General features: G+C 38.1%; 1 protein-coding gene across 3 annotated transcripts in view; it reads left to right on the top strand.

Annotated features, from left to right (window-relative positions):
- Positions 1-25187, top strand: part of LOC137655441 (gamma-interferon-inducible lysosomal thiol reductase-like) — a 193202-nt gene that overhangs the window by 126365 nt on the left and 41650 nt on the right. The window contains exon 5 of one of the 3 annotated variants that reach the window (XM_068389337.1): positions 18534-20429. The exons of 1 other annotated variant lie outside the window; for it this stretch is intronic. In XM_068389337.1, the coding sequence (XP_068245438.1) occupies positions 18534-18620 (87 nt within the window). In that variant the 3' untranslated portion in view covers positions 18621-20429. Of the gene's footprint in view, positions 1-18533; positions 20430-25187 lie in introns of those variants that run through there. One more of the 3 variants, XM_068389349.1, reaches the window with a different exon arrangement.

Below are 25187 nucleotides of genomic sequence, written 5' to 3'. Positions count from 1 at the left end.
GATGCAAATTCCTTCAAACAAAATCCATATCATTCCCTCTTTCCATTTGTCATAAGACAAAGATATTGTCCCATGTCGGTGATGTAGTACTGTTTTGCCATGGACCATCACAAGGCATACCAATTCTTACATTTTGATATCAGACTGAATAAAACAGACATATTTCCTGTGCTCTTACATAGATCTTAACACCAGGTCCTATTTATAAGGAAGTGAAGTGTGCCAATCAATGTTTCATAAAAGGAGGCCTTTTCAGTTTGTCTTTGACAAAACTCCCATGTCCCCTCTGTCTGCTGAAGCAATTAACCATTCTCCAATGTGATACATTTCCATCTCATTAATTCCAGACATATATCTAAACCTCCACATGGCAATTCCAAACAAAAGTGTGGTAAGGATAGAATGCAATTTGAGTTACATGTGATGAATGAAGAGGCCGAATCCTCTTTGGGATCTGATATGTTTTAGGGTTCTAGCCATATGGCAGATTTACACCAAGTACTGTATTATTATTATTATTATTATTATTATTATTATTATTATAATTATTATTATTATTATTATTACCTCTGCCAAGGAGGCTATAAAATAGAGTCGGTTTGTTTATTTTTTAGTGCATCTGTTTATGACAGGATTATGTCAAAACTACTTGACGGATGTTGACAAAATTTTCACCACTGATAGATCTTAAGTCATGAACGGCCCCATTAAATTTTGAAGATCTAGATTTTCATTTTTCGTCATTTTAAAGATAACGTCAAAACAAATTTATGGATTTTGATGAAATTTCCCCCACAGATAGATCTTAAGCCATGGACGACTCATTAACTTTTGGATATGATCTAGAGTAGTTGTATATCCAGATGTTAGATCCGGATTTGCATTTATTTTTTGTCTGTGTCTGTCTGTGTGGACAGGAATATGTGAAAACTACTTGATAGGTTTTGATGAAATTTTCCCAATAAATAGATCTTAGTGCATGGATGATCTCATTAAATTTTGGAGATGATCTGGCTCTGGATTTAGATTCTAGATCCAGATTTGCAATTTTGGCCTTTTTAAAGATAACATCAAAACAAAGTGACAGATTTTGATGAAATTTCTACCACAGATAGAAATTAGGCTATGAATGACTCCATAAACCATTAGCAGAAATAAAAAGACTGCTGATTTCTCTTGTTGTTATTAGATTTCTTATTCCTGATCTAGATATTAATCTCGGGCACCGTCGTTCAATTAGTTCGTTATGCATGCTACATAAGATTTTTCATAATTCTGATCAACCTTCACATTCAGATCTTCCTGGACAATTCCAGCCTACAGATCTTCCTTGACGATTCCAACCTGTTCGTATAACTAGACATGCAGTTAATTCTAATAGTTAGGCCTTCTCCATCATGAGGCTCAATACTACACAGTATTCTAGAAGTTTTATTCCAGCTGTGACAAAGTTGTGGAATGGTCTTCTTAATCGGGTAGTTGAATCGGTAGAACTTCAAAAGTTCAAATTTGCAGCAAAAGTTTTTTATGTTGAACAGGCTATTTATGAAATATGTGCTTTGATGTTGATACTGTTTTTAGAATATTTTATATTGTTTATTATTTTTCAATATTAATCTTACCCGATAATCATGTAGCTGTCAACTCCGTTGCCCGACAGAATTCTACGGACGGGATACGCCAGCGATCGCTATACAAGAGGGGGGTGTACTCACCAGCGCCATCTGTGGCCAGGTACTGCAGTACTTCTTGTCAACACCACCTCAATTTTTCCTCTGTCGTGCTTCCGGCAAGGCCTACATGGATACGCTTATGATTTTGGAGTCTTTGTTCACGGTTTTGGTGAAGTATTGCTCTGAGATTTCAGCTTTCGCTATACAGGAAGCTTTTCCCTTAGCTTAGATAGCTTTTGGATTGATTTTGTTTAATGGTATAACGATCTTTGCTTTAATTTGGAAACCCCCCTTGACTGTTCTCTGATTCAAGATGTCCGACCATTCTCAAGCTCCTACCCAAAGACGATGTAGTGTTAGGACTTGTATTAGGCGTCTTCCGAAGGCCTCGGTTGATCCTCACACCGTTTGTTCCGACTGTAGGGGAAAATCCTGTCAGTTGGAAGATCGATGTGAGGAATGTGCCGGGCTTTCGGAATTTGATTTTATTCAATTCCTCAAGTATACGACTAAGTTAGAGAGGGAGAGAGTTAGGAGGAGTTCTGCTCGCTCTTTGCTTTATTCCTCCCCCCATGATCCTCAACCTTTTCCTCCCCCTGTAGTGGCTACCCCCGAACCTATTATTAGTGCTCAGCCTGATATGTCGGATGTTTTACGTGCCATTCAGGCTTTAGGTGATAAGGTGGAGTCGGTAGTGAGTGACCACAAGTTTCTCTTGGCAGATGTCAAGGAACTTAAAGTGAAAAGTGCAGTGGGAAGTGGTAGTGCCAGGCCTAGTGTCAGTGTCAGTGTTGCGCATGAGGATACTTCTGTGCGTGCCAGTCGTCCTCCCAGTCCGGGACCTCTTGCAAGCTCCCAAGCCCAGGGGAGAAGCAATGTCGAAGGGCAAAAGGGTTCGGCAGGCCTTGATCGGCGCACAGTAGTATCCTCAGTGGTTGCGGGCGTATCTTATAGAGATCGTCACTTCCACTCTCAGACGATTGAGCCCTTAATTTCCTCGTCTGCAGAAGATGTTTCCGGGAGGAAACGCTGGACCCAGGTCTCAAGGCCTCTTAAGCGTAAGGTCCAGACCGCGCGAGTCCAACAGCCCAGGTGTAGCCACTGGGCTAGTTCGGACTCGCCGCAGTCATCGGATGGCTGCACGCCTCCTAAGAGAGGTAAAGCGATGCCTCAACAGACCTCAACTTCTGTTAAAGCTATGCCTCAACAGACCTCAACTTCTGTTGATCCCAAGTTGGCTATGCTGCAGACTATGCAGTCGAAGCTTGCGGTGTTGATGCAGGAGTTTCAGGCAGAGAAGGTTAACACACCTCCTCCTGCGAGCGCTCCTCCACCTCTGCGCAGTCCAGCCTGCCAGACGTATGATGTTGAGGTTCCTCAAGCTACCTCCATGAGTGAGCTGCCGCATTGGGAGTTGCCAGATACCAGCGCTGTGCAGCAACCTCCACTTTCCTTGAGGCAGGAGCCTCTTGCCACGCGGCAACCTCCTCAACACTTGGGGCAGGAGCCTTTTGCTTTGCAGCAACCTCCTCTACCCTTGAGGCAGGAGCCTCATGCGTTGCAAACATCCTCGAGGCAGCAACCTCTTGCGGTGCGACAACCTCCACCATCCTTGAGGCAGCAACCTCAACTCTTGCGGCAGCCACCTCCACTTTCCTCGAGGCGAGAACCTCAACTCTCGAGGCAAGCACCTCAACTCTTGAGGCTAGAACCTCAACTCGTGAGACAAGAGCCTCTCTCTGCGCAGCCACCTCAACCCTTGAGGCAAGCGCAACTCTTGAGGCAGGAACCTCATGCTATGAGGCAGCCACCTCAACGCATGCAGCAACCACATTCTTCTCAGCTTGAGCCGCTTCCCATTCAACTTGAACCGCAGACTATGCAGCATGAGCCTCATGCTTTACAGCATTCGCCTCTCACCACGCTTGCTCCTCAGACCCCCGCAGAACCTCCTTCATCCCAGCCTCATGACTTTGTCATTACCAGCCCTCATCCTCTTCAGCAGAGACTTGAGGATGAATCCGCAAGTGCGCATGCACCCGCTCTTCAGGATTCAGCCATTCAGCATACCGCTTTATCGTTACCTCTCGCTTCTCAACCCTCAGGTGATGAGGTTTCTGAGGATGAAGCTGCTCACCTGGATGATCCTTCATCTGATGTGGAGGAACCCAAGTCATTGCCACCCTCCATTGACTTTCGCAAGGTCCTAACTCTGTTCAGAGAGTTATACCCTGAACACTTTGTTTCTGCTACCCCTCGCTCTCCTCCATCCGAGTTCTCTCTAGGCATGCAACCTATTAAGTCTGCCTACACTAAGCTTGTCTTCGCTAGATCATCAAAGAGAGCTTTGAGAATGTTAGGGGATTGGTTGCAGTCCAAGCAGCAACTGGGAAGGACGTCTTTTATGTTTCCGCCTCCTAAGCTGACTTCTAAGGCGGGCGTCTGGTATGCCACGGGAGAGGAACCAGGCTTGGGGGTCCCTGCCTCTGCCCAGGCTGACTTCTCAAGTTTGGTTGACTCTCCACGAAGGTCGGCTATGAGACGCTCTAAGGTCTGCTGGACCTTTTCTGACCTGGACCACTTCTTAAAGGGAGTCTTTCGCGCCTTTGAAATTTTTAATTTCCTCGACTGGTGCCTGGGGGCCTTGAGCAAGAAGACTGCCCCTTCTGACAAAGACTCGGCCATGCTGATCATGTCCTGTATGGACAAAGCAATTCGCGATGGTTCCGGCGAACTTGCCTCTATGTTTGTATCGGGAGTCCTCAAGAAAAGGGAACAACTTTGCTCCTTCCTTTCCACTGGTATCACCTCTTGCCAAAGGTCACAGTTACTTTTTGCTCCTCTTTCTAAGTTCCTGTTTCCTGAGGATCTTATCAAGGAAATGTCTGCGGCTCTTATACAGAAGGATACGCATGACCTCGTGGCCTCTTCAGCACGGAAGGCTAAGGTTGCACCTTCAGTACCAAGAACTTACCGCACCCCAGTGGCTGATACTCCTGCTACCAGATTTATTCCGCCCTTTCGTGGCAGAGCCCCCAGCCGAGGAGGTACCCGCCCAAACGGTCACAGGGGCAGGTCCAAGAAAGGTACCAAGTCTTCGAAAAGCAAACATTGACTCTCCTCCTCTCCAGACAGCTGTAGGAGCCAGACTCAAGACCTTCTGGCAAGCTTGGGAAAGAAGAGGTGCAGACGCCCAGTCTGTCAAGTGGCTAAGGGAGGGTTACAGGATCCCATTCTGCCGCAATCCCCCTCTGACCACTTCTCCCATCAACCTCTCTCCCAACTACAAGGAAAAGGACAAGAGGCTAGCGTTACATCAAGAGGTGTCGCTCCTGTTACAGAAGGAGGCAGTGGTGATAGTCCGGGATCATCAATCCCCGGGCTTCTACAACCGTCTCTTCCTGGTGGCCAAGAAGACAGGAGGTTGGAGACCGGTGCTGGACGTCAGTGCGCTCAATGCTTATGTCACCAAGCAGACATTCACTATGGAGACGACGAAGTCGGTCCTAGCAGCGGTCAGGCAGGAGGACTGGATGGTCTCGTTGGATCTGAAAGACGCCTACTTTCACGTCCCCATTCATCCAGACTCCCAACCTTTTCTGAGATTCGTTTTTGGAAAGGTTGTGTACCAATTCCAAGCCCTGTGTTTTGGCCTAAGCACGGCACCTCTGGTGTTTACGCGACTGATGAGGAATATTGCGAAATTCCTCCACTTGGCGGACATCAGAGCCTCCCTTTATTTAGACGACTGGCTTTTAAGAGCCCCCACAAGTCGTCGCTGTCTGGAGAGTCTCAGATGGACTTTGGACTTGACCAAGGAACTGGGTCTTTTGGTCAACTTAGAGAAGTCCCAGCTTATTCCTTCCCAAACCATCGTTTACCTGGGAATGGAGATTCGGAGTCAAGCTTTTCGGGCTTTTCCGTCGGCCCCAAGAATCAACCAAGCCCTAGAGTGCATCCTGAGCATGCTGAAGAGGAACAGATGCTCGGTGAGACAGTGGATGAGTCTAACAGGGACCCTGTCATCGTTAGCCCTGTTCACCGAGTTAGGGAGACTCCACCTCCGCCCCCTTCAATACCATCTAGCAGCTCACTGGGACAAGAATATGACGCTCGAAGCGGTCTCTATTCCTGTTACCAAAGAGATGAAGACTACTCTCATGTGGTGGAAGAGCAACATCCTTCTCAAGGAGGGTCTCTCGTTAGCTGTTCAGACCCCCAATCTTCATCTCTATTCGGACGCATCAGACTCGGGCTGGGGCGCGACCTTGGACGGACAGGAATGCTCGGGAACATGGAACAAGGAACAGGAAACGCTTCACATCAATTGCAAGGAGTTGTTGGCAGTACATCTGGCCTTAATGAACTTCAAGTCCCTCCTGCTAAACAAGGTGGTGGAGGTGAACTCCGACAACACCACAGCCTTGGCGTACTGTACATCTCCAAGCAGGGAGGGACTCATTCGAGGAAGCTGTACGAGATAGCAAGGGACCTCCTCATTTGGTCAAGAAGTCGAAACCTCACGCTGGTAACGAGATTCATTCAAGGCAATATGAATGTCTCGGCAGATCGCCTCAGCAGGAAGGGTCAAGTCATCCCCACAGAATGGACCCTTCACAAGAACGTGTGCAACAGGCTTTGGGCCTTGTGGGGTCAGCCAACGATAGATCTGTTCGCTACCTCGATGACCAAGAGGCTCCCATTGTACTGTTCCCCAATCCCAGACCCGGCAGCAGTTCACGTGGATGCTTTTCTGCTGGATTGGTCCCACCTCGATCTATATGCATTCCCGCCGTTCAAGATCATCAACAGAGTTATTCAGAAGTTCGTCTCTCACGAAGGGACACGGCTGACGTTGGTTACTCCCCTTTGGCCTGCAAGAGAATGGTTCACAGAGGTACTGCAATGGCTGGTCGACGTTCCCAGGACTCTCCCTCTAAGAGTGGACCTTCTACGTCAACCTCACGTAAAGAAGGTACACCCAAGCCTCCACGCTCTTCGTCTAACTGCCTTCAGACTATCGAAAGACTCTCTAGAGCTAGAGGCTTTTCGAAGGAGGCAGCCAGAGCGATTGCCAGAGCAAGGAGGATATCCACTCGCAGAGTCTATCAATCCAAGTGGGAAGTCTTCAGAAGCTGGTGCAGAGCCAATGCAGTTTCCTCTACCAGTACCTCTGTAACCCAAGTTGCTGACTTCCTGTTGCATCTTAGGAATGTTAGATCTCTTTCGGCTCCTACGATCAAAGGGTACAGAAGTATGTTGGCAACAGTTTTCCGCCACAGAGGCTTGGATCTTTCCTCCAACAAAGATCTACAGGACATCCTTAAGTCTTTCGAGACCTCTAAAGAACGTCGCTTGTCCACTCCAGGCTGGAATCTAGACGTAGTCTTAAGGTTCCTTATGTCTCCTAGATTTGAACCTCTCCAGTCAGCCTCTTTCAAAGACCTTACTCTCAAAACTCTTTTCTCGTCTGCCTTGCAACAGCCAAAAGAGTTAGTGAGGTTCACGCCTTCAGCAGGAACATAGGATTCACATCCGAAACAGCTACATGTTCCTTACAGCTCGGGTTTTTGGCAAAAAATGAACTTCCTTCACGTCCTTGGCCTAGATCGTTCGAAATTCCTAGCCTTTCCAACATGGTGGGTAACGAGCTAGAGGGAGTTCTTTGCCCTGTCAGAGCTCTAAAGTACTATCTTAAAAGGTCAAAACCTATACGAGGACAATCAGAGGCCTTATGGTGTGCCATTAAGAAACCTTCGATGCCTATGTCCAAGAACGCAGTTTCGTATTACATAAGGCTTCTGATTAGAGAAGCTCATTCTCACATGAAGGATGAAGACCTTGCTTTGCTGAAGGTAAGGACACACGAAGTGAGAGCTGTGGCTACTTCGATGGCCTTCAAACAGAACCGTTCTCTGCAGAGTATTATGGATGCAACCTATTGGAGGAGCAAGTCAGTGTTTGCATCATTCTATCTCAAAGATGTCCAGTCTCTTTACGAGAACTGCTACACCCTGGGACCATTCGTAGCAGCGAGTGCAGTAGTAGGTGAGGGCTCAGCCACTACATTCCCTTAATCCCATAACCTTTTTTAACCTTTCTCTTGAATGCTTTTATTGTTGTTTTGGGTTGTTACGGTAGGCTAAGAAGCCTTCCGCATCCTAGTTGATTTGGCGGGTGGTCAATTCTTTCTTGAGAAGCGCCTAGGTTAGAGGTTGTGTAGAGGTCCTTTAGTATGGGTTGCAGCCCTTTATACTTCAGCACCTTAGAGTTGTTCAGCCTCCTAAGAGGAACGCTGCGCTCAGTAAGGAAGACGAACTTATTAAAGGCAGAGTAATGGTTCAAGTCGACTTCCTTACCAGGTACTTATAATTTCATTGTTATTTGAATAACTGATAATATGAAATACGGGATACTTAGCTTCTTGATTAACATGTACACTGGTTTTCACCCACCCCCCTGGGTGTGAATCAGCTACATGATTATCGGGTAAGATTAATATTGAAAAATGTTATTTTCATTAGTAAAATAAATTTTTGAATATACTTACCCGATAATCATGATTTAATTGACCCACCCTTCCTCCCCATAGAGAACCAGTGGACCGAGGAAAAATTGAGGTGGTGTTGACAAGAAGTACTGCAGTACCTGGCCACAGATGGCGCTGGTGAGTACACCCCCCTCTTGTATAGCGATCGCTGGCGTATCCCGTCCGTAGAATTCTGTCGGGCAACGGAGTTGACAGCTACATGATTATCGGGTAAGTATATTCAAAAATTTATTTTACTAATGAAAATAACATTTCTCAGATCGTTTATTTATTTCCTTTCCTCACTGGGCTATTTTTCCTTGTTGAAGCCCTTGGGCTTATAGCATCTTGCTTTTCCAGCTATGGATGTAGCTTAGCTAGTAATAATAATGATAATAATAATAGCAATAATAATAATAATATTATTATTATTATTATTATTATTATTATTATTATTATTATTAATCCTCCAGATTGCAATGTCTAAAAGCAGAATTGTGCCACAGTTTCTATCGGGCAAAGGGTAACTCTAGAATTTTTGTAGGATCGGTTTATGCCAAGTTTCAATATGGTTTGGGTTCTAATGATCAGATCATTACATCATACTAGTATAGTATTCAAATCTGTAAGTCTGTGCGATCCATTTCATCCCTGAAATTTGCATTTTCAAAGGCTTTCCAAATTATACCTGTGTTAGGTACAGTCAAATAATTCCTTCATCCAATACTGCTCTCAAAAGAAGAGGAAGGAAAAGAAACTACCTTCACTCTGAAGCAAAGGTAAAAGGATATTAAAGGAGGAAATGCAGACTAATCAAAATTGAATAAAGAAAGTTAGGAAAAGATCTAGTCTGCCCTTTTGTAAGAAACAGAATTTTATTGAGATTACAGTACTTATTTCTTTACTCACCTGGCATTCATATTGTTTTACTCTCAGATCTGGTTACATGTTGATACTGGCATGCGAAACAAGATTTCTTTGGAATTTATGTCATATTGGATTCCCTGTTCTAGCCTTACACAGGAAAGTCCTTGGAGACCATGCAACACCTCCCCAAAAATAGATTTTTCCTTTGTCAGAACCCTTTTTTTTTTATAATTTAATCCAATCCATACAGTAATGAATAAATGACAGACATTATGAAATGAGGAGTTTAGTGATGGTAAGTTTTAACTCCTGCACTGTAAATGAAACCTACTGCTTGGTGATGGGTTTCATTTAAAAGAGAATAGGAGAGCAAAGAAAATTTATCTCCCATCTGCTTAGGGCGTAGTATATCACGTGATAATTGAGCTTGATCTCAACAATACATGTGTACCCTTAAACAAAAATTCATCATAAAAGTTTTACAAGAACCCTATACATTGTTCTTAGCTAATGATCAAATTCTTAAAAATCATTACTTATGAATCTGTTATATGCTGACTATTTTTTTCATAAATTTCAGTGTTCAGTTATTAGTCTAGTGTTCTAGTTAAACTAATTAATGATAGTAATGGGCCAGGCATATGTGTAGAAATTTGAATTGGTGATATAATTGACTATTTTATCGATAAATGATTGTAAATCTTGTATAACAAAATTAATATTACCAGTATGATATGATTCCATTGTAATTTTCATATATTCATGTGAAGAAAACTTAGATACCATTATCTGGTTTATTGTGATATGTTAAAATCATGTACATGCATTTGGATCATTCTGTTATACAATAGTATTCTGTGTGAATTCATGTAAAATAGCAAGCTTCAGCACTGCTTCTTCAAGAGGATTTTAATATGTAAGAATTATTTGAAGGCAAGATTTTTTGAGGGCAAGGATTGTAGTAGCTGAATAGAAAGAAAAATTATGCTGGATATTATCAAGGTTAGTTTCCTAAAGTCCTGAAGGAATACAGTATATTAGTTATGCACTGTAGTTTTCATCTGAAATTAATTTGTTGAACCAATATAGTAACATAAAGATTTTAGTGTAAAGTACTCTGTTAGTTTTTCCTAAATTAACATTTCATATAGATATTCGATAAATCAGTCATATTGTCCAAATCTACTTTTTCACCATTTAATTGCACCTGTGTAGTTTTCCATAAAACCCTATTTCTAAGGTACATTTCAGAATTTTATTATTTTCAAGGTCCTAAGGGATTTACAGTGGCAGAAGTATTAATATTGAAAGTAGTGTTTTGGGGAAAAATAATTTCACTGTAGTTTGTAGATCATTTAGATTTGCACTTGTAATTTTTATTAGTTTCTAAACCAATATTGTGCAGCTGTATTGTATTAACAATATTAGGGATAGAACACCATTAGTATAACGTTGTTTTCATATTAGGTTTTGCTTAATAATGATAGAATAGATATACAATTTATTTATTTCTTGGAAAATAAATGATAAACTGCTTTGTTTATTCCTACGCGGATACAAACTTCCGACTCATTTAAGTGGGTCACTCCTAACCTCATTTTCTACGAACAGACAGTGAAAAGAAAAAGTGTTTGTTTGCATCATAATACAGTTGCTAGGCAACTCCAGTGTTCACAATCGCATGACACCCTTCTGGTCGTTGCATTAGAGGAAGTATCCCTTCCTCTCTACAATCTAGACCTCCGCATTCACCCTGAAATCCCTTATAGTGTTAGTGCTTGTGTTTTTTTGTTCAATATTCACTGTCAATTGCGATACTATCATTATCTATACTTTACAAGTGTGTACAATTATGGCTAGTAAACCTAATATCATGCGTTCATGCCTGGCTCTGATGGGTGCCCTTGTGGTGCCTTTATGGGTCTGGTAGATGTTGATCTGCATCCCGTTTGCCCCTCATGTTCAATGGAATCACCATGTGAGTACTGTAGGGAGTGACCATCCTTGCAATGGGAGATATTCTCATCCCAAGAAATGATCCAAATGAGATTACTCTCCTTTGTCCTCTTCCAGCAACGTTAAGAAACAAAAGTTTGTTTCTATAGTGAAAGTTATCCCCCAACCTGGTCCTTCGTGTCGTGAACCTACTGAGGCTCCAGTCACGGATGACGACGGCCATAATTTTGTTATTGTTTTATCACTGTTGATAATGTGAATTATGTTCTTGACTGATATTTATAGCAGATCCTTTGGCTATGGCCGTTACTCTCCCTGAGCCAGATTTGATCTCGGTACTGTCAGTCCCTGATTATCCTATTATGAATAGATCGCTCTCACCTCCTCACCTCCCACGAGTGTTTTGAGTCGTGATTATCCAGAGTTCTTTCCGCTCATGGAAGTATCTCAATTCAAATATTGAAAGTCTCCCCATGTTCCCGTTCGCAGAATTCTAGAGTTGAGCCTGCCATTTCCCCACGAGCCAGGCTTGCCTCGTACACCCAGGGGTCCTCGGCATTCATCTCCACTAAAGAGTTCCCAGGAATTGTTCCAGGACTTCATCTCTTTGTTACAAGGGAAGTGGGATTGCTTCGGCTGTGTCCACACCCCAAGACTTGGCCACACGAAGCTGCTCTTAACAATTGTCGTCTTCTCTTTCTAAGCCTACTGTACTAGTGTTAAGAGGTCGAGTGTGACAAAACCTTTACCAATTTCACGAGTATTGTTTCAAGGTTCAGCATAACAAGTCTGTATGCCTCGCTGTTCCTACGCGTGATGACGGGGCCCCACACACTGCCATTCTTACGAGTGATGCAGTTCATCTGTGGGTTGGTCAGGCCAACAAGTCTACATGAGTTGTCATTCCTACTCATGATGGCATCAATCCACATGATGTCATTTTGATGCGTGAGGATATTCCTCCACAAAGCAGCCATGTTAACGCTTGCTATGAGCTTGCTAACACTTCTCAAGTCTATTTACTAATGGAATACTCCAAGGGATGTGCTACATCGTCGCCTCATTATTTTAAAGTTTCCCCAGAATTTTGTAAGTTACTCGAGTAGAAAACCTGTTATTTTACTTGAACACCCGTACTAGTTCCATGTATAATATTCATAATGCTTCACATGTTACGTATTTTTCGGACCAGGGATAATATTATCTTTCAGATGAATCTTCCTTTCAGGTACTAGGAGTGGAAAGGGTGCCAGAAGCTTTGCTCCCCCTATCCCATGAGTTTCACCCCCATCTGATGTAGATGATGTCACAATTGTTAAGCGACAAATGGCAGGTCATGGAGAAATCCTTCTCCTCTTGTAAACCTAGCAAGGAAAAGGAGTTGAACTATTCCTGTTCTTTCTCCGCCGCCTCTTCTTGCCATAATGTGAATACAGTAAGGGAAAGAAAGGATGTCGTAGGAAATGTTAAGCATTAACTTATAACTGTCAAAAAGTTAAACAACCAGTTATCCCAAAAGTGGAATCACCACTTGATCATGATATTATCACTATTATTGATTCTCCGGAGAATCTCATTGCATGCGCGGGTACCAACTCATCTAATGTAGTCCCCGTTGAGGTCCCAATGTGGTTCAGAAGCATTGCAATTTATTAAAATAAAAAATATGAATCTTATCCATTGTTTGGATGTCCTAGATGAGCCTCCTCACACACAAACCATTAACAGACTGTGTGCTATTGATTATAGGCTATATTCTCTCAATTAAAAAGTCCTAGAGACCTAGACATAGGTTTGATACGTCGCTCTTTAACCAAATTAAAGACTTGCTAGATTTGTTAAAGGGGACTGTCCACTATGCGATGCATTTTTTTTTCTAATTATTCAAAATTTACAATTTCTCTATAGATTTTAGACATTTATAATACCTTCATCATATCAAAATTTCAAGTCATTTGATAAAAAATATTTTGATGTATTAGCAAAAATCATGATTTAAAAAAAAAATTTAGGTATATTTTTCTTAACTAATATGACACCAATTGTATTGAAAATCATACCATCAAAACTTCTTTATAAATTGAATATTTCTGTGACAGATTTTTTATTTTCCTTTTTTTCAATGAATTTTTTTCTTAATTTTCTTCGTCTAGAAGTAAAGTAATCATGAAAAAAAGAGAAAAAGGAAAATCAAAATTCTGTTACACAAAAGTGTGGGATTTTTATTCCTCTTTTCAATATCTTTCTACCTAAAATTGAACAATGAATTATGAGCTTCCAAAGATTTGCTATAGATTTTTTCTTTTTACTTAAAAAATCAAGATATCATTATTATGATAACCTTACTTTGTACTTTTATTGAAGGCTCCCTAAACGAGGTATTTAAACCGTGATTTTACTAATACACTTGGCATAAGGGTGGTATGAGTTGCCAGAGTTTTAGTCAGAATGTTCTAGCTTTGTACTTTCATGTTTCCCTTTCTTTTTGGTTCGTTTTTGTTGCTCTCTGCTTACTTTTTGTTCTTTCTATGACCCTAGGTAACATTGGCCTTGCTGTAAAGTTCACAAGGTCGTTGTGAAAACACAATGTACTGTACATACGAACTCCAAGTAAACAAACACATGCATTATAACTTCTATACGTCTCTAGAAACTCTGGCTGTTCTTCTCATAGATCGTAGTTTGCGTTCACCTACCCGCTACTGATGCCTTCCAGCTCTGCTTAACGCACAAGATTTCGAAACATCAGTGAAAAAATCGCTATATATACTGTATATGCAAAAATAAAAACACGCAAAGACAATTCTGTCAAACTCGGGCATGCAGACGATGCAGTAAGGATGACGTCATCATTTAAAGACAGCTATATCTTCATTATTTGTAAAAATAATTGGCTGAAACTTCTGGAGAGCATGTATGATATGTATATGCATACATAGAAACAATAAAACAATTTTTTTATTTTTTAAAGTTATGTCAAACACCATAGCAAATTTTAGCGGCTGAAAATTCCCCCAAAGACCAGTAGGTCCTCAAAGTTACTGCACTTGGCCCATTCTCGCCAGAGAAAATTCTATGTCGACTCTGGGTTTTTCAGAGCTCACTCCATATTGACTCTGATGTTACTAACTTTGTATTATCTGTATCAATTTATAAATTATCCAATCTCCTCTCTATCTTTTTGGTTACTGAAATGGCAAACATGGAGGTAGTGACTATGGCCGCGAGTCAAGCCTGTTCTTTGCTTAACCGTGATGGATTATCATTATAATTATTTACATATACAGTATATATATGATTATCATTGTTATATGTCCTTTTATTGCTAATACACATTTAGCATATATGTTGTGTTAGGAATACATGTATGCAAGTATTCTTGTTTATTGGAGCATAGGGAATACTATGTAGCATTTATATAATCTCATGTGGCATGCATTTCATATTTTAATTATCTGGTATTATTGCAACCAGTCTTTCCCGTAGCCCGCCACTGTTCACAGCTCCTCCAGTGTACAGTATTACGTTTATTTTGATTATTTTCACACATTATATGGCTTAAGGACTTACGCAAGTGTTTCTGTGAAAACCTTATTTACTTTATATCTAATGATAACTAAGAAACCGCTGGTCTGGAGCGGTGTCCTGCTATGTGCTCACAGAAAATCTTAGAGATGAACAAGCCCTTAAACAGTTTGAAGATCTGTGAAGGTCACAAGCCAAAATCCTAGAATTCCTGTTACATCAAACTGTCTCCCTTTGGGGAAAATGTATCCTAGAAAGATGTGATGCATTTTTAGCCAGTTGCTCTAAGCAGCTGTTTCCTTGGAATGTGTTACGCCTGAGAAATTCAGATCTAGTGACCTCTCCTTCTCTTTTTCCTCCTTTGGATGTGGCTATGGCCATATAAAAGGTCGAGAAGTTTGGTCAAGCTTCCCTGATGAGGATAGTAGCAGCACCAAGGATGCCTACCCATCAACAACTGCAAAAAAAACTCATTTCAGCCTCCAACAGAGTTAAAACAACTTATGAGGCAAGTCCCCAGACCGACATTTCGATGTAGACAATATCCCTCCGGACGTAGTTGCGGTTACAGAGCCTCCCGCTAGAGAGGCGTGTCCCCCAGCTTGCCACCAGTGGGGTTATGCCCATAAAGCTATTGGTTCAGGTAGCAGTCCTTTTGGGCCAATCCCTGAATGGTAGAGGACCTTCATTCAAGGTATCAAGTCCCTTTCATAGACTGTCTGCCTCCTGACCTGGACTCTGACAGCCCGAACATGTTACTTGAAAGGCTCAGTAAAAGACAATATAGGTTGACAATGGACTAAGCAGATTTGATCAGCTGATTTGAATGTAAATAATGCATGAGATTATAATTCGCTATGTTTTTACTTATAGATACGATACTAAAATGTAAATATTACATGCATTATTATTGGATCTAGTTAAGTGAAACACCAGTTTAATCAAAACCCGGTTTTTTTTAGATATAGCTGTAATTTTTACCACCGTAAATGGATACACACTGTACAGAGAGAGCTAGAACCAGCTGGGTGTAGAGATAGATAGTGGTGCACAGCGCTTCCAGTGTAAAGGAGCACGGGATATTTGAAATCATGGCCCACCTTGAATTTTATTACAATTTTTGATAATTTTCATTAAATAGGTATTGCATTGTTCTTGGCCATCCCAATGTGCTGTTGCCAACTATTAGAGATCAAATTTTCAATGTTGGGTAAACAATCATCTCAAAGATTGTTTTTTTTGGGGGGTAGGTGAAAAAATGAAACCGTGATTAACGAGGTCTGACTGCTCCTTGAGGTTATATTGTTTAACAGAAGTTTCATTTGAATATTTATCTTACAGCTTGTGTTATATTAGTAGATTATAATCATGATTGTAGATTGGTGATTGTAGAGTTGTGTAGGAATATCCACTTGATTTATGAATTATTAGGAAAATGGGTTAGAGCAAGATGTAAAGTAACTCCAATTAATGAAAATTATAAGACATTTCAGTTTTAAGAAGACTATATCTTCTTTTGACCTTATTAGTCCCACTGTATAGTGTGGTTACCTGCTCAAGTCTACTTTCTTCATCTATTTCTATTCCTTACTGCGTGTTCCCCCAGTCCCATCCCACCCATATTCCTCCTCACCACATCCATCCATCAGCTTGTAGATATTCCACACTCCTTCCCATCACTGGCATGTTCTTAGCTTTCTTTATTGTTTTTACTGCCTCCCATCTTATTACACGGCTATAGTATCTCAGACGGGCTTCCCTAGCCTTATCTTTTATATTACATATACCACACCTTATATCTTGACTCTCCTTCCTTCCCAGTAGTGATATTCCAGCAATCAATCTTACTATCCTCATCTTTGTTCTTACCAACAGTCCACCCCCTTTCCTCTTAAGTGCACAAGTTTCTGACCCATATAATAGTAGAGTCTGACAGCTGTCTTACAAATCCTAATTTTTGAGGTGTAATGCCATTTTCTTACCTAAAACAACTTTTTACTTATCTCCATTTTTGCCATTCTTCTTTCACATTGCCTCGCTGCTTTTCCAGTACCTCCCTCCCTCTGTAAATATTGATCCCAAGTAATTAAACTCATTGTTTTGTTTTATCACCATGTTTACTTTTTCATATCCTTCTCTACTATTAATATTTGCTTTCTTTCCAATGTTCACCTTCAATCCTTTCCTTTCTTGGGCTCCTTTCCATGCTAAAAACCTTTCTTGCAGTTCTTTTGTGTCTATCATAAAAAAATCATGAGCAATTATCAGCTCCCATTATTCTTTATTGTTCTAAGTTTTGATGACAGTGTCTTTAATTATGAGGAATAGGAATGGACCCAGAGTAGATCCCTGATGGACGCCAACATGTAAACTTTTTTTTGTCCTAGATACTTCTCTTGGACTTGGATTCCTATAAAGATAGCATCCACTGCACTCTTTCCTTTCATAAACCCAGACTTATGCTGATTTATATATATTGACTGTCTCCCCCTTCCTTTTATTATTTTTTCTACTATCTTGAAGACATGCCCCAAATGCTTTATTCGTCTGTAGTTCCCACAATTTTACATGTTTCCATTTTGTTTATACAATTTAATCATCCAACTATCTTCTCAGTTCTTTGGTATTTCCTTTTATATCCCAGATCCTTTCCAATGGTGTGAACACCCAGTCCTTGCCTAGATTTCTTAATGCTGTAATCATTTCTTTTGTTACCTGTAATCTTCCTGCAGCTTTATTTTTCCTTTCTCTGTGGCATTCTCGACTTCACTCTCTAATCTTTGCTATGGATCCATTTTCACTTTCTCTCTGATGTTTGCTATTGGTCCAACTGGAGGAATATTTTCCCAGTTCTTTACACTCCTTCTCAGTATTTAATAGTTGGGAAAAATATTATTTCCATTTTCCCTAGACTTTCTCTTCCTCAATAAAGGTATTTCCATTTTCATTTTTGATAATTTTTACCTCATCTACATTGTGCTTGTCTTTTCTCACTGCTTCTGCAATTCTGCTGATTATCTTTTTTCCCTCTGGTGTTCCCATCACATCATACCACTATCTCCTGACTTCTCCCTTTGTAATTGTTACCATTCTCTTTGTTTCCCATTTTATCTGTCTATATTCCTCACTTGTTTGATGTTAGTTATCTTCTTCCTCCCTCTGGTTATACTCTTTTCTTTCATAGCTGTTTGAACTTGTAAATTCTATCACCATTTTTCTTTTTCTTGCTGCTGACCCTACAATCTCTTTCATAACATCCCATATATTGCCAGGTAATTAGGGCATTCCATTTACATATATCTTTCTCTTTCCACTTTACTTCTGAACTCTCTCACCTTCTCTCTCTTCTATTTCAAAGTTTTGATCATCCTATACCAGGCTGTTTTTTTTTCCTTATTGCTTTCAACTCAATATCTACCACCATCAGTTTATGTGAAGCTACAACATATTCATTTGGAGTAACCTTACAATCCATGATAATTTTCTTGTCTTTCATACTAACCAATTTGCATCTTTTGTCCACTTTTATGTTACCAGATGACTCCTCAAATTGTATATTCAAGACCACCAGATTCATAGCTTCTGCTAATTTCACCATCTTTGTTTCTTCTTCCAAAAACAATTCCTCCATTTATTCCTATAAAGCAATTAGAACTCACCCCTACATGGGCATTCAAGTACCCAGATAACATTATTAGTTTACTTCTTGGAACTGTTTTTATATATTCCTCTAATTTCTCTGAATTCCTCTTTTCTTTTTTTTTACTACACCTTTTTTTTAGCCTTATGCTGAGATGATATACCAAACTCTTATGATCGCTGGTAAATGTGAGGGACCGACAAAGTCTTTGTTAACATTTTACTTGTGCTGTAGTGTCGAAGGGCCTTACAGGCCCCAGTGCTGGGTTATTTAGCCTAAATTCATAAACTCATTCAAACATTTTACTTCCATAAAATTAACATGAATTTACTTTTTTTTCCAGAGTCAAGATGAGCAAAAACATATTCTCCAAGATTTTCACAAGGTTTTATGCCAAAAGTTCAAAGGACCAAAACATCCATCATGTTAATGGGCCTTAAATATAAAGGCTGCATGAGTGTCTGTTGTATACATTTTGTAATGGCTTAAATTGTTGTATGTAGATAGGTGTGCATTGTATCAGCTTTGCTATTGTGTTGGTTATGCTGCTGAATATTTAATTCACAGTAACTATGTTTATAATGGAAAAGTCACTAAAAAGCAAGCAAGTCAAGCTAACTGTTTAAATGATACTGAATGTATCTATTTACGGGAATTCCAGTATTCACACGTTCCTTTTTTTTTTTACGAAGTGAGTATTGTTTTGTAGATTTGTGCAGTGGGGGTGGGGAGATTTGTAAATCAAGGAAGATGCTCTGAAGGAATGCGTATGTTCAGAAAGTATCTATTCTTTGGATATAAAATTTTTAGATACCCTGCAACTCCTTCAAAGTAGTCCTACTAATTTGACACATTGAGCACCATGTTGGCACTGACCAAAATATTTTGAAAGCTGGTTTTCAGTGTCTTCCACCGGATCTTTATAACTTATTTCTTTTCAAATTGAGAGTAATTGTTTTCATGACCTTTTACCAATATATTTTAAACTTGAGTAGACATGTATGACTCAGAAATTAAAGCACCGTCATCCAAGTGGAAACTTGAAGGGTGGCCTCAGTCATGAAAGCCACTGCAGTTTTTAATTTAGTTGCAGTCTATTAGAAATATAACTACTATCATTTGCTTCAAAAGACCTGACCTTTGGAAAGTTGCAAGTTGTTATTTAAAATGTATCTTGACATTACCCCTGCCCAATCCTATCAAATGTTTTTGCAACTTTTTCCTGATTGTAACATTCCAGAGGTCCCTTGGGCTTCCTATACACCAGTCACAAGCCATTGGGAATTTTGTATAGTTTTTTAGCTTGAACCCCTACTGAAGGGTACCTAATTTTACAAGGAGGAAAGACCATGTCAGATACAATGAAGCACCTACAGGTGGTACTAAAAATCAACTTTGGAAAGTGTTTCAGTAATTTGAAAGTGCTATGTGCATGTGTCAAATTGTCGTCTTTGAGGAGGTAGTGTCAAGTTCAGAGGTCTATTACTATCTGAACAGATCTCACGTATCATGATAAATATTTACACCTTTCAATTTTAACGTGTACATACTGTATTTATTTTCTTGAAGCTTTTCATAGTGTAATATTTATTCAGTAGTTTTGTATTTTTGTATGTAAAGCATTATGTAATGAGGAAGAAGTGTGAAGGTTGTGATCAGATGGCATCTTTGATATAGATTTTAAAGGCTTTATGAACTTGCTGTTTGTTTTCCTTTTCTCATGGTGTTCTCAAATGAGATATTAATAATGATCTCTCTATCTTTGATGTTAAATTAGGTATAAGTTTTATTGTGTACTTGGAGCAGATCGAGAGGAAAATCAGCACTGTACAAGTATCATGCCACTAGGTGAGAGATTATTTTATAAATAGTTATTTCTTGCATTTTTATTGTGATAGTTTGATTAATTTTTGTCCGTTATTAAACCATTTTTCTGTAATTCCTAATTTCTCGGTTAATGCCATTATGGAAAAATATTGCTTTGTATAGTTTTCCAATGGGAATTTTTGGTTAAAATACAATAGCACACATCATGCTGGAAATTTTATATGCTTGTTATTACCCTGTTAATCTCTAAACAGAACTCATAAAGAAATGCACAAATACATGTACTGTATGTTATAATTATATTAACAAAGCAGTTTCCCGTTTTGAATCAAATTTGTTTACACTATTTCTAAAGATGTCATAACTATTGAAATTGTTGTTAATGATATCTTTATTATATTTCCATGTAAAAGTCATTTGTTGAATCATTCCTTTTGATAGTAATATTTGACATGAAGAGAACTCAGTGTCAAAACAGTGACAGAAAAAGAGGGGAGTAGCCTATTATAAAGTTTTAAGAGATAAAACCAAAACTCTGTTATGAAATATAATTTATGTTGATAAATTGAAAATCCACTAAGTTGTGTAAGAAAATGTGGTAAAAAGCAAAAAATTAAAGGAAGCACTGTATTTGAATCGGTTATTAAGTCTGGAGTATATTAAGTTTTTAGATTTACTTTATATGCATCAAATTTTCCTCTCATTTTAATCTAGCTTATACATAAGAAAGTCCTCAACTTGAACACTTGTATAGGTTCCAAGAGGCTGTTTGCAAGTCAAATGTTTGCCTGGGGTAGGTCTAACCTGAATCCCATGTATATGGTTTCCAGCTACTAAAGTCAATTGACAGTGTCTATATATTTTCAAAGGACATTGGTAATTTATAAGAGTTCTCAGTTTTATGCAAAATAATTTTGATTATATAATTAATTAGGTTTATTTTGAATTGCACAGGCTGTATTTACTTGGCATGATTTTATTCATTTTTGCTTTAAGCATCTTTGCCAATTAAAATGTTAAACCTTTCTTCTTAATGCTGATTTATTTTGATTTAGATTGGGTTTTTTTGGATTATTTTGAAGTGCCAGGAAATATTAAACTCATATACTACCCAGATTTTGAGGTTTAAAATACACTTTTTTACCAGTGTGTAAAAATATATTATATTAGCCATATCAGTGTATCTGTGGTCATAGATATAGATGGTACTTTCATTTTCAGATACAAGTTGAAAGTGAGTGTCTGTGTTAGAGTATATATCTGTGAATATTGAAGTGCTCATTGTTTACATTGAATAGCTTTTTTTCAAAACTATATGTAGCAAAAATATAATTGTAATTAAAACTTTGTTGTAACAATACAATTTCAGGAAAAATATTTTTGAAAATTAACTTGAAAATAGTTTCATGGTTTCATTGCAGTCTTCATGTCCAAATTTAATTCCAAGTTCTCTTTACTGTCACTGCATTTTAATTCAATTTGTTGGTTTCAGAAATATCATTCAAGTTACCAGAATTGCTATGGTCTCTCTAGTGATATAATAGGTGATTGCAGCTCAGTCTATCATGACTATTTGTTAGTTAATTTGTTTAGTTCAGAATAGTGTACTTTGATCAGTTATCAAACTTTTAAATATTTTAACCATTTGATCTAATCTGCTTAATAATGGTAGACTCCCACTTTAGATACATTTGTAGTACTAGCTTACCAACCATGTTTCAAAATCTCATAAATTAAGAAAGACCTGCCAGATTAGCCGTAGGCTAGAACACGTCAAAATACACGATATAATGTAACTTGCAATTTAAACTGATTTTAGGATCTTTATTCACAATTAGCACTTGTTTAGAACCCTAACCTAAAATATAATTTTGAATCCCCAAATACTTCCCCTTCAAAAACTTTTATTGTAATTTAAATATTTTCATCCAGCATTGCAATTTTTGTTGTGACCCTTAGTCTAAAACATGTCGGTCTAAATCACCAAACACTTCCTCGTTGAATACTAAATCCCATTCAGTTTTAGTAACATTAGTTTTCCAAGTTTACCCTTGAAATGGCCGTTCACATATGGATGCCAACAATTTTAAGAAAAGATTTGATGTCATAGTTCATTATGATCTTGCTCTTTATCTTTATCAAATTTGTCCTTTAATTATTGAAATGGATATACTTGTATAATTAAAGGACATTGTAACTTATGGTGCTGTCCATAATTGTTGAAATCCTTAATCATTAGGTCTCTTAAGCTCTAGATCCTACTGTATTACTGATTGTCTACACACTATTGCAGAAATTTAAGGATAAGAATCACTATACTGTATGTCTCACTTTGACCAAGAAACATTTATTTTGCCTTTGCAGAATTTGTCAAGAGTTTTCTACGTTAGTTAAGCACTGAAGATTAAAAAGTATTAATCACACTAGGTGACAAGGGTTTACTGTACTGTACTGTAATTTATTAATTTTTATATAAGAAAAAATTCTTAATTCCTTAGAAGTTTTATTAAGTTTAACTGAATTTATCATGTAAACATATTGGTATTTGTGTGCAACATGGTTATTTGAGTTTGGATGAGCAGTTACTTAATTTGTATTTTCTGTAGATGCCACATTATTAACTAAATGGTACACTAGACAGTTTGTTGATAAAAGATTGTGGATAAATTTTTTTTTTTTTTTTTTTTTTTTTTTTTTTTGTACAATATGTTTGACTTTAGCAGACTTGCTTGGGTTTAGCACATAATTTGATTCTAACAATTTTTCCCCTTTTGAATATTATTGATATTAGTGGCACATTTCTATTTTTTGAAATATATTTGGAAGGGGTTAGTAATTCCTAGTGAATAAAAATTTGTTATAGTTTTTAAGATATAAAGTAATATTACATGATTCTTTATTTTATATTTCCAGTGATAAAAGGGGTTATGTGGAGATGCTGTCACACCCTGTAATATGATAATGAATTTTTATAGGTTTTGTGTCTTAAAGCTCTATTGATATTGAAATTTATTTGTTGTATATTTTCTTATTTAAAGTCAGATTTGGTCTACTTAATATAACACTAAATATGCATTAAGAATGTGTTTATGCATCTTGTGAATGGCTTTTAGCATGATGTTAATTGCAACAGTTGTGGTGAAAATGTCCTCCTTGTCCATTTCTATTGAATAGAAGTCAAATACGAAAGCAAACTAAGAGGCCAAATGGCATTGGGTGCTTTTGGTGTGAGGATATCCTTAATATGACTATCTTGAAGATTTTGTCATAAAAACAAACTTATCAATCATGATTAATATTGATATGCACTGTGAAATTAAAGCTAATTGTAATTGATAACTTTGCCATGAGCCAATACAGTTTACATTTTTTGGTAGACTGTACAAGGGAATTATTTTAATGGCTGTTGTTGTTAACAATTATTATTATTATTATTATTATTGTTGTTGTTGTTGTTGTTCTTAGCTTGGTTCATTCCTGAATAATCATTCAAAATTAATTTTTCAAAACAGTCATATTAAGAAAATTATTAATTCAATGTATGTGGCGTAGAAAAAGAGTGTGAGCCCTCTGTTTACCTTTTTCTTAAGCTATACTGTACATGGAAATTTTTTTTATGTATTCTTCTAATGCACGCATTAAGAAATAGGACTCACCCATCTCAAGAATGAACTTGATTGGCCATGAGCATCTCAAAAGTTCTTAACTGACTTTAAGGCTTTTACTATTATTTCATTTTGGAAGATCTTAAATACTGAAGTGAAATAATAAACTTTAGAGATTTTAAGGGGACCGTCCGCTATATCCACCATTTTTTTTCTGATTCAAAATACATAATTTCTATATATGTTGTAGGTATATATATAATGCCTTCATCATATAAAAATTTCAAGTCATTTGATCAAAAACATTTTGATCTATTAGCAAAAATACTGGTTTTTATAAAAATTTTAGGTACATTTTTCTCCACAGATATGAGAGCAATTTTATTGAAAATCATACCATTGAAACTTCTTTATGAATCGAATAATTCCGTGTGACAGATTTTCGATTTTTCTTTTTCTTTTTTCAATGGTTTTTTCTTAATTTTCTTCGTCTAGACGTAAAATAATCATGAAAAAAAGAGAAAAAGGATAATCAAAATTCTATTACGCAAAATTGTGGAATTTTTATTCTTCTTTTCAATGATATCTTTCTCTCTGAAGTCGAACTATAAATAAGTGAGAGATATGTACCTAAGTGTGAATAAGTATGTTTTTGAGTTGTGGGCTCCCAAAGATTTGCTATAAATTTTTGCTTTTTTCCTTTAAAATATCAAGGTAACATTATTATGATAACCTTACTTTGTACTTATATTCTTTATTCCTACATGAAGGCTCCATAAACGAGGTATTTAAACCCTATGTTTACTAATACACTTGGTGTAAGGGTGTCATGAGTTGCCAGAGGCCTCTCATTGTTGCCAGAGTTTTTGTTAGAATGTTCCAGCTTTGTACTTTTTTTGATGTTTCCCTCTCTTTTTGGTTCTTTTTGTTGCTCTCTGCTTACCTTTTGTTCTTTCTATGACCGTAGGGGACATTGGCCTTGCTATAAAGTTCACGAGGACGTTGTGAAAACACAATGTACATACAAGCTGCAAGTAAACAAACGCAAATGCAAAGTAACTTCTATACGTCTTTGGAAACTCTGGCTGTTCTTGTCGTCGATCGTAGTTTTGTTCGCCTACCCTTTACCAATGCCTTCGATCTTTACCAGATGTACAAGATTTTGAAATATAAGTGAAAAAATCGCTATTAAAATGCAAAAATAAACACAAAGACGATTCTGTCAAACTCAGTTATGCAGACGATGCAGTAAAGATAACGTCATCATTTAAAGGCTGCTTTATCTTCATCATTTATTAAAATGATAGGCTGAAACTTTTGGAGAGCATGTACGATATGTTTATGCATACATAGAAACAAAATAACTATTTTCGATTTTTTAAAGTTGTTCTGTCAAACACCATAGCGGACGGTCCCCTTACGTGTTATTCTTAAGTAGTCTTACAATACCACTGAATAATTTCTTGACTCATCTGAAGCTGGCTTATGATCTGTCCTTTAATATTACTGGCAAAAAATATAGCAAGAAAAAAAAGTTCGACAGGAAGTCATGCTAACCTTTGGTA

This window comes from Palaemon carinicauda, chromosome 1, assembly GCF_036898095.1.
Source record: "Palaemon carinicauda isolate YSFRI2023 chromosome 1, ASM3689809v2, whole genome shotgun sequence".
NCBI classification, from domain to species: Eukaryota; Metazoa; Arthropoda; class Malacostraca; order Decapoda; family Palaemonidae; genus Palaemon; species Palaemon carinicauda.
The sequence above is the reverse complement of the archived record's forward strand: the minus strand, read 5'-3'. Positions and strand labels throughout refer to the sequence as shown.